At 37.9% G+C, this 15,003-nt stretch overlaps 1 protein-coding gene across 5 annotated transcripts in view; it reads left to right on the top strand.

The window, feature by feature from the left end:
• The window catches only part of TBL1X (transducin beta like 1 X-linked), a 191,162-nt gene that overhangs the window by 128,431 nt on the left and 47,728 nt on the right, over positions 1–15,003 (top strand). For all 5 annotated transcript variants that reach the window (XM_062488009.1, XM_062488013.1, XM_062488012.1 and 2 more), the window contains one exon: positions 9,191–9,298. In XM_062488009.1, coding sequence (XP_062343993.1) covers positions 9,241–9,298 — 58 coding nt within the window. In that variant the 5' untranslated portion in view covers positions 9,191–9,240. The remainder of the gene's footprint in view (positions 1–9,190; positions 9,299–15,003) is intronic.

The raw sequence follows: 15,003 nt of genomic DNA on the forward strand, positions 1-15,003 counted from the left end.
ATCTTCAGCTACATTTTTAACAATACTGCAGGGGAAACAAGTGAAGGTTGAAATATGTGGCAAGATCTCCTTCCTTTGCTTTCTGAGGGGGAAAAAACCGTTGAAAATGATGGAAAAATAACATCAAATTGTTTCCAGTAACATCTGCTGATCCTATTAGCAGAAACTAATGAAAACACACCCCTTAATGACATCGCTACACATTCCCTTTGCCTGAGACCATCCAGACATGAACTAGCTGAGCTGCTGCAGCTCCCTGCTGCTCTCTAGACCTTGGTGACTGGGCAGACCCCAGATTGTGAGATGTCAGGTATGTGCCCATCTCCACATCCCACTGGTGATGAGCACTGGTCCTTCTCCTGTCCTTTACTTCCAGGAAGCTGCAGCTGTGTGGGGTCAGTCTGCATGGCTAAAAATCTGTAGATTGGCTAGCCTAGCACAGGTTTGTGATGGTTTGTCTGAAGTAGAGCTTTGCTAAGTCCAAGAGGAAACTTTATCACACAAGTTACCGGTGTTGTCATGGGACAGTAGTACCAGAATGGTTTTCACTCAGTTATTCTCCAACTGTACTTGTGTCAAGCTGTCCTGAAAGATACTAAGCCATATTCATATATGCATGGAATTGAAACGGGTTTTGCTGGGTGTCTGGGTCCTGTGTAGGGATGTAGCACACAAACCTGCAGGTATGTGGATGAACAGGCCCTCCTGCAGGGTGGCAGTGCTGTGTCTGTGCTGCCACTTACCTGGAGAGTTTTGGGGGTGCCTCGCAGCTCTGGGACAAAGGGACAAGGTACAGGACCGAGTCTCAAAGCCCTTTGTGCTCACTCCTCTGCACGCCACTCCCATGTTCTGGCAGGTGACCTGTCTCTAGCACGCTGGGTACTGGAAGTACCTGCCACTGTACTGGGCTCTGACACCACTTATACAGTAAGGCAGTGTGGTCTGGGTTTTATAATAAGGATTTACCCTCGGGGTGATACAGGAAACAGTTTGCGAAAGGAACATGATGAAAAAACACACATGGATGTTTTATCCTTACCTCACTCTTCAAAAATAAGGTGCACAATCAAGACACAACCCAATTCTGCATTTAAACACTCAGATGTGTTTGGAAAAATCAAGATTTTGACACTAGCTACCATTTTTAGCAGCAAAGATTAAAACCAGAAATAATCCAAAAAAGTCTTATTCAGATACTCTGTCTTTTAGGCAAATCCTTCAGACTATCTCTCATTTGTCCTTCCAGGCCCATTGCTCTTGTGTTCCTTGCCCTGCAATTGCCTCATTTAAAATGGGTGCCATGGCTGGTAATCCCCACTGCCCACATAGCAGATGGCTCTAAGCTTTTGGGAGGTTTCTGGAAACTCCTTTTGTGTCTCAGCAACACACAGTCACCTCAAAGCCTGTGTTTTCTCTACTAGACCATGGCCTGTCTCATCACAGTTGGTGTCTGTCAATGCCCATTCTTACAGACCAGCTCAGGACTCAAGATACTTCATATTTATTTCAGTGTATATTTACTATTAAGTGTCAGATGAAAAAGAAACTGCATTTTATTCTAGCTTTTTTGGAGGGAATGTTCATTCTGGACGTTCAGCTGTGTCCAGGTTTATTAAGTGAAAAGTTAAATTTGAGGTAGTATTAATGCATTTGACCTCTTGCCAAAATTAAAGAAAATGGGATATGGCTAAAGCAATTGTGCCATCTTCTTAAAGTTGCAATCTTCCTGAATGTTTTTGAGCATGTAGCTCTACTTGTAAGATTCAAAGCACATTTTTGTTGTATGAGGTGCATGGAAACGCATGCGTACAAAGACACTCGGTTACTACACCATCAGGCAATCATGTATTTTGGCCTAATTGGTTTGAAATGAGTGGACACATACCATTGTCCCTGGATTTGTCCTAATTGCAATTTTGTGCTCATGTTAGGAAGAAAATCCTTGGTTCTGTTTAGTGGCAGAATTCCCAATTGACTTCAGTTGTTCCAAGACTGATGAGGTATCTTGGTTCTCAAACTAAATCCTATCATGTGTTTGATTTCTCAAGCCTCTGTAATTCCTTCTTTTTTTTTTTTTATTTTGAAACAATTATTTTCATTTCATTTGCAAGCTCTAGGTCTACTGTCAACCATTGCTTTCCCATTAGTCTTTTTTTGTCTTCCCAGAGCTTTCCATATAATATATTAATGTAAATAATTTTTCTGTTTATTAAAAAAAATAAAGGTACCTCTTCTTTGAACAAAGCTATGAAAGAGGTATAACACAACTGCACTAATTAGGAAGAGCGGTTGTGGGTTTTTTTCCTTTTTTTCCCCTTAGCAAAGAGACAAAAAGGAAAAATCAATACTGGAAAACCCATTTCATTCTGCAGCAAAGGCTGTTGGAAAAGATCCACTTGAACTCTTAGAAGTGAAATGTTGGAAGCTGATGTAATTAAGTAAACCAGCTGAGAACTGAAAAACAACCTGATCAAACTAAGGGATTTTAAGTATGAAAGATCTGATGTGCGGTTCAGAATATTTTGATAGAGGAAGTAAAGTTCGCTGGGAATTGGGTGATTAAAAGCTTGCCTTCTGTTGATGATTAGTTATTTTGCTCTGGGAATTGTTGATTAATTGAAAAATGTTTGAATAGCACTTACAAATTGTTGGAATATCTCTTGTTGCCCTTTCTTTAAATAAATAGATGTGGGTTTGAATCCAAATGGCTCTTCAGTTTGAAATGTAATTTATATTTAATGTAAAGTAGTATTCATGCAGAAATAAAGCTCTCTGCAATAATGTCCCTCAAAGTTTTTAACTGGCCAAATTATCTTAATAAATATCTTTGTGATAATTTTTTTCTTAATTTTATTTTTTGATAGTTTACTGGATGCAGTGTTATTTTGTCAACATTTTTCCCAGGACAGGACAACTGTTTTGATAATTAATTGCAGATTTGTAAAATAATAAATACAGTAGGAACAGTTACGATTTTAAAAAAGATTCATCTCTTCAAAGGCAACTCTTTTTAGATATTGCATAGTAAACCAACCTTCTCCCTGAACAGCATTTTGATTTTATTTAAATGAAAACCTCATTTTTGCCAGGTTTGCCCATACAGCATTTGATTGATCGAGAGTGACCTCTTGAAGACAGAATTGCAGGTCAATTGATCACTACCACATGTCTGTAGGTGGTATTTGTCCTTTTTCTCTGATTGGCACCAGATTTGGAACACTGATAAGGTTGAGCTCACTGGCTAATAGTATGAGATACCCTAATGTGTCAGGATCCAAGGTAGGCTTTTATTATATCCTTGCCATTTTTTTTTCCTGAAGCTCTCAGGTACAGATTCAGTTACAATATTTCATCTGAGTGTGGTTTTACAGGCAACAGTGAGAATGGGAATGAGCTGTGGCACCCTGGGTTTGTTTTGCTTTACTGTGGTCTTTTAAAAATCTGCCGAAGGTCACTGTAAATAAATAGACTTAAAACCAAAATAAGAGCCAGGCTTAACATTTGGCAGTGCAGGATTTCCGACAAGCCTATTGCCTTCTGTTATTGAGGTCCCTGTCCTTACTGATGTGCTATAAACATGGGTGACAGACATCAAAGTGAGACAGTGCATACTGTACAGCTCAATAATCATTCCCAGAAGAAATCACTCTGTTCTGGGGAATCTCAGCTTTTGTTTTTCCCAAAACAACAAATTTTCTACTGCTCTTGTAAAGAAAGCTTCAAAATATTAACCATATAAGTGATGCAAAGACACCTTTGAGCATCTGTAAAAAGCATAGATCTGAGATATTTGAATCACCTCATTTTTGTCACTGAATGGTTTGGGTGACGTGATGATCTTTACAGAGTGAAGATAGTTAACATATTTGTGTCCTCATTAAGAAAGGCTAGGGAAATATGGTGCAACTCTTACTGGGAGCACATCTTGATCTGCTTTCTTAAGTGCAAGATCTCTAGAATGGGCAACTGTTTCTATTTTAGATTTAGTTTTTTTTGACAAAAGGTGTCTTGATGAAGCCTTAGAAGGAGGAATCCAGAAGTCACGCTTGCTCAAACTGCATTTTGAACAGGGTTCACTGTTAATTTGGTCACTGACATGAGTGCAATTAGGAAAGAGCCATTCTTCCATGCATTATACCTTGTAATTAGGAGTGTGATGGTCTCAATTCCCTTGTCAGGATACTTGTGAAGAAAAGATGTTTTGCTCCTTAAGTTCATGAAATAGCAGGAGAGACTGTGAGGGGAGAAGAAGCAGAGTGTGCTCTTATCCTCTCCCAGAAGTTTGGTTTGGCATTTTGAGAAAGCAGGATGCTGGAGTTTCTCCTCGAGAAGAGGCAGCTGTGATAAAAGCCAAGACTGAGGAATGCATTGGAGAAGGCCAAGCAGAGCTCATTAGCCTTTGGGGAAGAGCTGCTGGCTACTGACTGTTCTGGCTCTATGGTTAGACACAGCCAAAAAATACAGAAGCGTAGGACTCATTGAAAGTTTCTGATGAAAGTATTTTTCAACAGAAAACACAGAGATTGCCTAAATGACTCATTTTGTGAGAAGTGGCTTCTGGCTTTGGGAAATGTTTTTCATTAAACTATGGAGCATATACAAAACAGTCACACATTGATTTGGCTGTGCTGTCACAGTGTCTTCCTAGAGTCTGTTTTAGTTATTACGTTCACATCTCTTCTCTAAGATGGGGAGGCTGTGTTGGATCCTGAAAGATGCACTTTGGTGCACAGATCCATCTTGGATGGGAAAAGGGGAGCATAAATGTGTGAACTCTGGTTCCTATGCAGCAGGGCATCAAGTCAACAACATGAAATATTTGAACTTTCTGGAATATTTTCATTTTTATGGAACCTGTTCTTACTGCCTTCTTTTCCCAAAAGCAAATACACAATTTCTTTTCACACCTCCTTATCGTTTTAATGACAATGTTGTTGTTGTTGTTGTCATTAAAATTTCAGTTGTAAAAAGACATTTTGGCGTCTGCAGGAGATAAATGAAAATTTGTGTGTTTCAGCTGGGGTTTAGAGGTGAATGGGGCATGGGGGAAGAAGGGGAGAGTGTTTATTTTACCACAGTGACCCAAAAAAAACCCTTCCAAGAACTGAAAACTGCTGTGCACAAAGTTAAAGCAAACTGGAGCTTGCAGAATTTTTCAAGGTGTAAGATGAGAGCCAGACCAGCCATCTGATAAATTTCTGTCAGCAGGGCTGGATGCACAAATGGGAAGTACCCGAGTCCCTATTTAGATTTCAGGTTTAGGTTTTAGTTTTGGTGTTTTCCCTGAATGTCTGACCTGCTTCTCTCTTCCTGAGGGGAAGATTGACTGGTAATTCCCAGTTTCTATGGATGGCATGCTGGCTCAAGTAGCAAATGTGAACTCATTTCCCAAAATAACCTTGGCCGTCCCCTGCTCTGGGGTTGGCCTGGAGGGCAGGACATGGCCCTGCAGGACCCAGTGAACATCATTTAGAAAAGGGGCAGAGGGGTTGAGTCTTTAGATTTCAAAATGGAAAAGATCGTTTTCCCTTGATTCTTCAGCCAGGTCACCCTTTTTTATGGCAGCAGTGATTAAATATGCCTGGCAAAGGAAGAGCAACCCTTTTGAGTAAGGGGATGATGGGATGTAAATAGGCTATTCTTAGCTGACCTTGCTATCACTGTGCTGACCCCTGGCTATATGTGAGGGTGCCTTCTCCAGAGCTACTAGAATGGCCCATTAGCAGGATTCCCAGTGCTCCAGGAAGGTTTAATTTGAGAACAGTGCTATGTTGGTGCACAGAGCCAAATCAGGTCCTGTGGTTACTCTGGGACTCAGGCTGTCCTGGCTGCCCAGAGCAAAGGGAAGCGTGCTGCAGTTTTAGCTTCACGGGAAGCATTGAATGCCAGGTGAACCATTTGGTCCAGCAAAAGACAAGCAGCCCTAGAAGCACAATGGTGGCATTTGAGATAATATCCCAGAATTTTAACCCTATATGGGAAGCATTTCTGCAAACCTATCCTGATAGGTTTGCAGAGCTGAATGTTTATTTAAAATAACAGTTACATTTAATTTTGAATGATTGTGATAACCCATCCATCCACTGATGGAGTTTGTATGTTTTGTATCCGTTATATTTTAAGAAGTCTTAATTGGCTCAGGTCACATATTTGGGCATTCTTAAATATCTACAGGATCATAAACCAAATTTTTAAAGTGAGGTTGAAGTAAACAGAACTTCCCATTATGTGTAATTGGTTGCAGGAAAAAGCATTTCAAGTAAAGAAAGTTCAAACATGTTTGAATGTTTTTTGCTAATCCTCTTGACATTTTGAAGAATTAAGATGTTATTGCTGGTTTAAATGTGAAATATCTCCAAAGGCACATCAGTATTGTTTATAAACTGCATTTCATTTCTTTTAAAAAACTATTAATCTAGCTAATACCAGTTGTCAGTAACAAAAGGAGGCCATCAATTAGCAGAAATAAATCTATCACAGTGGTGACTGAAAGTTGCTATGATTTCCTACAGAAGTTTACATTTCTACATTTAAAAAATATATTGAGGGGGAGGCTAGTTATTTGTTCCTTATGAATCGGTCTTGGAGATATACAAAACGTAAGGATGTTCTTCTTCTCCCCACCATGTCTTTTTTATTTGGACTTTTATTTGAACTGTTTATTTGCAGAGAAGAAGGCGATCAGAAAGAGCATTAATGAAATTGAGTGTGGTCATCCAAATTTCTAATGAATAGATTTCTCTGGGTAAAATTTAAAATCTTGCTTTTGACAGGTCAAATCTTTGCAGTTGGTATCTGATTGCTACACTGGCATCTGTGGGAGAAGAAACCTTAAATATATGGGTGGAGATCATCTGGTTTTTTGTAGCATGGTAACAATGTGTGTATAAAGATATGATCTGACACCTGTCAAAGTAATTCCAGTTGACTGACTTTAGAGAAAATTCATTGTAAGTTCAACTGTTACTGGGTGTATTTGGGATTCTGATACAAAGGTAGCTGCTATAGAGGGTTTCTTTCTAGAGCTGGGTGACTGTTTTGCAGTTACACTGATTTTCTCTGATTTTAACTAATTTAAGAGAAATCATCTTTAGAAAAAAAACAAAACCCAGCATTCTTCCTTTTTCTTGCCTCCCCTTTCCCAAAACAACCTTCTGCATATGGGAAATACCATGTTAATATCTAAAATTGTCAGGATGCACCCAGATATGGCATTTGAACGTTTTGATTTTTTTTTTTTTTAATAAAGTTCATCTTACCACAGAGTACGTCATTGCTGAAACTGAATTTTTGTAAGCGGTTTCGTCTTCACCAACTTTCCTACCACCAAACTCTGAAGCAGCTATTTTTAAAATGCTTTTAAAAGTGGGGGTTTTTTTTCAACCCACAGCTATCAAATTCTCTTGATTTATTACTATCATGACCATAGCAACAATACAGATGTATTTTAAGCACGCAGAGATGAAAATGGCCTTAACTGTTGCTGTGAATGTCTGTCTTGTTCTTCATTGTATGGCAGTGATTATGCAAAAAAGGCACAGGATGTTATTAATTATTCAGGTCCAAACCTGTTTATCTGGAAGAAGTGTGTATAAAGTTATACTGGAAGCGGTGCTTTCACTGCCTGCAGTTTCCAGCCTTGGTAACTTCAGTCCTAACCATGATCAGTGCTTCCAGTCTCCTAATCATGTGGCAGAGAAGTTTGAGCTCATTTCACAGATGAGGGATTGAAGAGAAAAGAGACTGAGTAACTTCCCAGGGCATACGTGGCATGTGTGACAGGAATGGATGTTGGATACAGCTGATGCTGTCCTCAGCCAGAATCTTAGCAGAGAGCATTCATCCTTTCCAAAGGAGATGAAATTTTCCTTACAGAGACCAAATGATTTTCAGTACTTTGTTTCATCTTGTTGTGCAAGAAATGCAAACTGTAGCAATCAAGACTCAAGTATTTGAGGAAGATGTCTGTCAAATTAGCAAGCTATGGTTTCATAAGAAAAAACAGCATCCGGGCAATTGATGAAATACAGCCCGGGATAATAAAAGGCTTACCAGGGTTCGAAAAACCTCCATTTACATAAATATGCAAAGACATCTGTTACAGTCATGAGTGACCTGCTGGTTTAAACCATCAGCAGGAGAAGCGTCCTCGATCACCATTGCCTGCTGTAGCAGGTGCTACTTTAGGCAGCAGGAATTACTGAAGAGGTTTTCAATGAACAAAGGCGACCTTTCCACTTGCCAAGAAGAGACATACGGGAAATCAAAACACCCGGCACCCGCCTACGGTCTTTCATTTGTAGCGCACGCTGAGAGCCCAGGGTGCGCCTCGGCGGCCAGAGCTCTGTGTGATCACTTATAGGTATGGTGTGGCTGACACAGCTGCAAAGTTTATGTCTGAGGAGTACTTAGGTCTTTTAAAACCAAACTACTTAAGTCAGATTCCCAAACAGGAATGAATCATCAAGATTTAATGGAAAACGTTCAAAACAAATTTATCATCTAAAGCCAGTGTTTTTATTACTGGAGTATATGCCCAAAATAGTAATATAAAACTGTCATCCTAAAGGTTGCAATTACTTAAATGAAAAATTGGAGTTTAATTCTTGCTCAACATTATTCAACAGAGACATTATAATATTACAGCTTTATATAATGCAAGGGTATTTGTCTTCCTTGTTGGCTCAAGGTGTATGGTGTTTTCCCTTTCTCTTCCCCTCCTGCACCATTCATTGCATAACATCATTTTGTAAGGAAAGAATCTGTCTTCAGTGGACAAACAGCTGGAAAAAAGACTGTATTACAAATTTGGAGCTGCAAAAATATTGTAATTTGGTGTGCTATACATGACTAATTGCCAGCAATTCTGAAAACACACAATAAAGTCTCCAAAGAACCTGTAGTAAAGCCACACAAATAAAGGAGTTGATATTAGAAAATTCTTCCAGTATTTAAAATGCTCCTTCTGACTCTCTCATGTATGTTAAATACTGCTCCTGAATTGTACTAAAAGGTGCAGTACAGTACTTGATTCACAATATTTAAAGGATGCCTCACATTGGGGCATTACAGCTCTAATAACTTTACGGCATCTTTAAATACCTGAACAATTCACACCTCTGTTTTGATGACACGTTTCATAGTGAATTAAGATAAAGCAAAAACTGTTCTTTTCTCTCCCTTTGAACAGAGCGTGGATCACACTTCTCATAAACCTCATCATATTGAGGTTGGGCTAAGATGAGCATAACCAGTGACGAAGTGAATTTCTTGGTGTATCGCTATCTCCAGGAATCAGGTAAATTTCTTGTCTTTCTGCATGACTTCTGGTCATAAATGAAATGGGGAAATTGCCTTTTTACGTGATATTGCTCTAGGAATGTTGCCTTGAGTGTTTCAGACTGGCAAACCCCTTGCACAAACCGCTGTTACTTTTAAATCATGGTCTAGAACGTAATAAAAGTGCAAACATGCACAGGTACAAAATAAACATTGCAGTTAGGCAAAACAAGAAGTAAGTAACACTATGTTACCAAATGCTTTGGTAGTTATGTCAGCTAAAGTCATTTTTGGCAGCACAGGCAAAAAGCACATGTATGTTATATATTTTTTTTCTTAGCTGCTTGAAATTGTTTACACTGGGTTTATGTTGACCCTAAGGAGAAATTTGGGTGCAAGTTTCTGATGTTTTAGACCATTCTCTGGGTAATTAAGTATGTAAACTGAGCTGCAGAAGTGTCATCATGGCTCTGTTCCCATACCACTTCCACCTCTACCTGTTTTCATACTGGAAAATACCACAGGGCTTTTAAATCTTAAAAAAATTAAATTGAAACTTATATTTTGGGTTTATTTTATATCCATAGTCTTCTTTCCACTCTTTTGACTGTAAGAAGTAGAAGTCTCTTAGGTAACGGAGAACGTTCTCTTTCTGTAGAGGTAATAGGGGAGCTGAGAAATATTGACAAAGGATTTGTAACCAGCATCACAGTTCACTTGGTACTGACCCTATGTTTTGTGTTGGTAAAAGCAGAATTGACTAAAAATATTTCGTGTTTCACATGCTGAAAGAAAGAAATCTGTGGAAAATAGATGTCATCCTGTCAGAAGACTTGAAGGCAGTTTTAGAATAAGCCCTCAAGACCCAAGAGGTGTCTTGTCCAGAGAACCAAAATCCAGCAGGTAGAAGATACTGCCTTAGCCTGCTTCTGTTGGTCACTACAACTGGTATTCATTAGATGCGTTATTTTGAGTTGTTTCTTCCACTTACAAGACTATTTCAATCCCAGGAAACTGAATCCCTATTCAAAGAATCTCCACTTAAATTAAGAAGGTTTATCATAGGTTTTAGGGTTTGGTTTTTTTAAACAGTTCTTTAAAAGTCCATAGTTGGCCTGTAAAAGAGGAACTAACAAAACTAAAATTTCATCCAGACAAAGTTTACTTTTAAAAATAAGCCATTGTGTACCACACTGGGAAGAGCTTTTAGACTTTAGACCAGTGCAGCAATGGATGTAATCAAAGCATAAAGAATCCTGAAGTTATTTCTCATTGTTATATCTGAGTTTTGGGAGATTCTGCATAACAGTGTATTAATACAGTAGCTTTTCCTGATGTGAAAAAGACCAACCTTTTTTATTCCTCTTGATACATCAGGAGGTGAGTTTGTGTTGTGTAGTGATTCAGGAGGCTTTAAAAAATTAATCAAGAATGTTGTGATTAGCCAAATGTCAGGTAAAAGTTACTCTAGGTAACATCTCCCACAAGCAAGCAATCACTTGCCATTTTACAGGGAACTTTGCATGCAAATGTATTTGTTAATGGCAAGTTGTACTGCTCTTACATTCTTATTTAGAGGGTCAAAAATTTTTATTATTTAATCCATGCATACTCAAGACATTCACTAAAACATTGTATTTCCACTGTTCTGTTGTATTTTACACATATAAGAGAGTGGAAATTGAGGTTAAATATTCGAAGAAATATTAAAATGTGCTTCAAACTGAGCATATTGAAATCTAGATGCTAGATATGGATGTCGTAGATATACCTGGCAGTTTGTTAGGAATTCCATTCAGCAAACTAGAGCTATAACCAATGATGAATCCACTTATCTGCTAAAAAAGCTTCTTACGTTTAGTTTGAATCTTTTTTCCTACTGTCATTATTTTTTCCAAATGAGTTTTTATGTCTGTATTTTCAGATGAAGTAAGGCAATAAGACAGAAACTGTTACACAGCATTTTGGCTTTCTCCCTGCTACTATGAATGCCGTAAGATGCAACAGCAAATGAAAACTGTTTAATCCACAGCTTCAGAAATAATGCAGTCCAGATTTAAAGGGGTAATGTTTAAATACAGTCTGAGTTCAAACCCCTGCAGTTTAAGGAGTTTGCCAAAAACAGGGTTATCACACTGATTATTTGTTAACATTAGCTGAACCCAAAGCTTCTAAAAATTTTATCAGACACAACCATGAATGTTGCTTACAAGACTGTACAAAAGTTCACCTTTTTTTTTTCAGATATCTGTTCTTTAATCTTATTGTGCAACACTTCCACGGTTTCCCATAAACTGTAGGCAAATGGTGGGAGGAAGAGAGAAATAACAAAGGAGATACATATGGCAGAATAAGTATATAAAAAGCAAAATGTCCCTACCCTATAACATTTTATGTATTTTGCATCTGCAAGGTACAGAAACACCTGAGATTCTTTGAAGCATTGTAGCAAAGATGCTGGAGGGGGCTCTACACTAAATTATGAAAATGCTGGCTGGTGATTCTAGTAGGAGTTCAGCTCTTGTAAACTTGAAGTTAGAATTGAAATTCAGCAACTATATATTTCCTCCTTAATTTTCTGTCAGACCAGAAAACTTGCACAGGAGTGTATTAATAGAGTTGAACTGTCTAAACCATTATTGTTGCTTTTTAACAAAACTTGGCATACTTAGGAAGGTTTCAGTGAACTGGAAAAAGCAAATGTTGTGCCAGAATTTTTAAAGGTTAAACAAGATGATCCAGGTAACTATAGGTCAAGGACAATCATTGGAAGGTGGAGACTAAATATCTCAAATATATATGAAGAAATGACATCATGCCAAATGCCAGCCAACAATTTTTTATGAATAATAGATCTTGTCAAATCTTGTCTTGATACTGCTTTTTCCGAGATCAGAAATGAAGTTGACAGAGATAGCTGTGCTGACATTAGTACTCTTATACTACTTTATGACATATATTTAGTCTTGTTGACACAGTGGTTAAAACCAAGATAAAATAACAGTGAGCAAAGTCAGTGTAATCCAGAATTACCAAATGGATTAAAAATAGGGTAACAGAAACATCTTGAAAAGTGATTATAGCTGGGGAGTATTCATCTCAAGGGTTGCTTCTAGTGGGAACTCACACGAATCTCTTCTTGGTGTAATGCTGCTCAACAGCTTTATTGGTTACCTGCAAGGAAGTCTAAAATTATTACCAAGTGCATCTGCAGATGGAATCAAATAGTAAGTTGTGGCATTTGCTTAGTTATGCTGACTGATCATGGTTTAACAGGTAAAAGTACAGCCAGGGGGAGAGTGCTTTGAGTTGCCTGCTGCTGCAGGAGCAGGCTGGAGAAGATGTCTGGTGCAGGGGCAGTGCAGTCAAATCCCTCCCTTAGAAGACAGGGCTTGGACAAGTTAAGGCTCTGTATTAAAATAAGTAAGTAAATAGTTGCCTCTTCACACAGGCAACTGTCTCAGTGCTTATCAGTGCCCAGAAAATCAAAGCAGTCTATCATAATTTCCATTTATGCTCCATGGCTTAACGCCATAGGAATCTCACCGCTAAGGTGACTAGGTGTTAACCACTTCCACAGTAAGACCATGAATGCCCCTTTCTTGTGATACAAAGAGAGCAAGTGTTTATTTTCAGTTCAAGGTTATCTCTTCCTATCCAAAGTCAAGTCTAGTTTTCTCCTTTTTTATTGTGAACTTTTTTGGTGCACATTTTAAGGGAGTAATTTTTAAAAGTGTTGAGGTCTTTCAAGCGTTGTTTGTCTCAGCAAACTTCTTACAGTCAGGTTATATTTATTTGTAGGTGTCTTGATACAAACTATCTACTTGTAAATGAAATGTTGGCCCCAGTTAGGTACTCTACACTAGGAGTGTACAACCACTGTGGAGATAGGAGCACACAAAATGCTCCTGTGGTGGATGCAGTTTTATCAACAAAGCAGGTACATTGATGAAAGAGAAACAAGCTACACCAAAGTAGCCACAGTTCTGGCATCCAAATTATGTTAATTGCAATTAATAGTAGATAATATTAGTACTAACATAATATTAATTGTATTAACTTTGCACCTCTTCAAACACCTGAGAAGCATACTTTTGCTAGCAGCCATCTTCATTGCTGACATAGATCTTCTATTTCTACGGTTTCTGGAGTTTCTTCAGCTTTTGAAAAGAAAAAGTACAGAATTCATAACGTAGAGTTTTCCTGTTCTGGTTTTTCCAAAAGACAAACAGGTAATTATTTGTCTTTTGGAATGAAAGTCAGAGTAGTAAAATGCAATGAGGAGTAATAAGGATCCCAAGGAAATTTCTAAGGGTTGAGGGAGTATGGCAAAACCAAGGGAAATCAAATCTCTCACATATTTTTTAAGCTAAAATGTGTTGCCATCTGTTGTGAGTGCAAATCCTATCATCAGTCCAAATGCTACAATAAATTACTTCTCTACACAATGTCAATTCAGTTATTAAAGCTTTTTCAAATTAGGTATTTTTGATGTATTGATCATTCATTTAACAGTGTTCCTTTTCTAGCATTTATATGCATGCTGCAGTCTAGAAGTCTCTGAAAATCAGCTCCCCATTTGCCCATGGCTTACACTGTTCTGTAGTAGAGCATTTATTGTAATGAATGTCTTGCAATGACTGATTAGAATTAAGATTGTGTAAGTTTCCATTTTCACTCAGATTTTTTACTTTCTGATTTCAGTTTTTCCATGTTTTATGACACACCCTTGATAACTGTTCCCCAGTGTATAATCTGCACCGTGTACAACCTGTACCACATCTAAGACAATAAAAACAGTTGTTAGATGCTTTTGCTAAAAAAGATGTCAGTGACATTTTTAGATGCTGACCTGGGACAATTTACCATTTTACTTTAGAATTTTCATTTGTTTTCTTCCCAACCATAAAAATGAAGACAGCTAATAAAAAAGGGTTTTTACCCCTCTGTAAATTCAGGATTATAGCAGCACATTGGTCTGGCTGGTTTGTTGACAGATTTTCCTTGTTTTCCTAGAAAAAATACATTTTCTCTCAGGTTTAAAGCATCGATTCAAGGGCATAGAGCAAAGTTTCTGTGAATCATAAAATTCTTTGTAGTTAGGCATATGCAAATATGGGCCTTTCCTGTTAACCACATCCAAGACATTTTGCTGTCATTTTGCCTTTGGAAAATATGAGAGAATCCAAAATGTGGCTATTATGGTATTTCTGGGATTTCATCCTTGTGATGAAACTAAATGCAGCTAGTTGGAATAGTACTAAATTACTTTTTTTCCCAATGACATTAGTAATTTTTTGAAAAGGAAGCAACAAAATTGGAAGGAAATTGCCTTTTTATTGAATAATTCTCTTTTTCAACACAGAAATTTTACAGCAACTGTAAATATCACAGTTTGCTTGTGTAAGTTCTCAGGCAGTAGAACTGAAGATCAGTATTCTATTCTTTTGAATTGGTGCCTGATGCAACAGTCTTTACTTATATAAGCCTGTGTAATTTTTCTCTGAAGTCCATACTTTGCTTGCATGAGATATGTTTGGAGTATTTTTGAACAACTGTGTATGGCACAGAGTCCCTGAGTCACAGACGAGAGACGTGAATGTTGAAAATAATTCAGATTAAGCAAAGCATGAAAGATTGGCATATGTAGGTCAGCTAAATTTGCTTCAAAGCTAACTGCTTCCTTTGTGTAGGAAGACTGCTGCGAGGAAGAAGAGGAATTTT

Source organism: Cinclus cinclus, chromosome 2 (genome assembly GCF_963662255.1).
Source record: "Cinclus cinclus chromosome 2, bCinCin1.1, whole genome shotgun sequence".
Taxonomy (NCBI): Eukaryota; Metazoa; Chordata; class Aves; order Passeriformes; family Cinclidae; genus Cinclus; species Cinclus cinclus.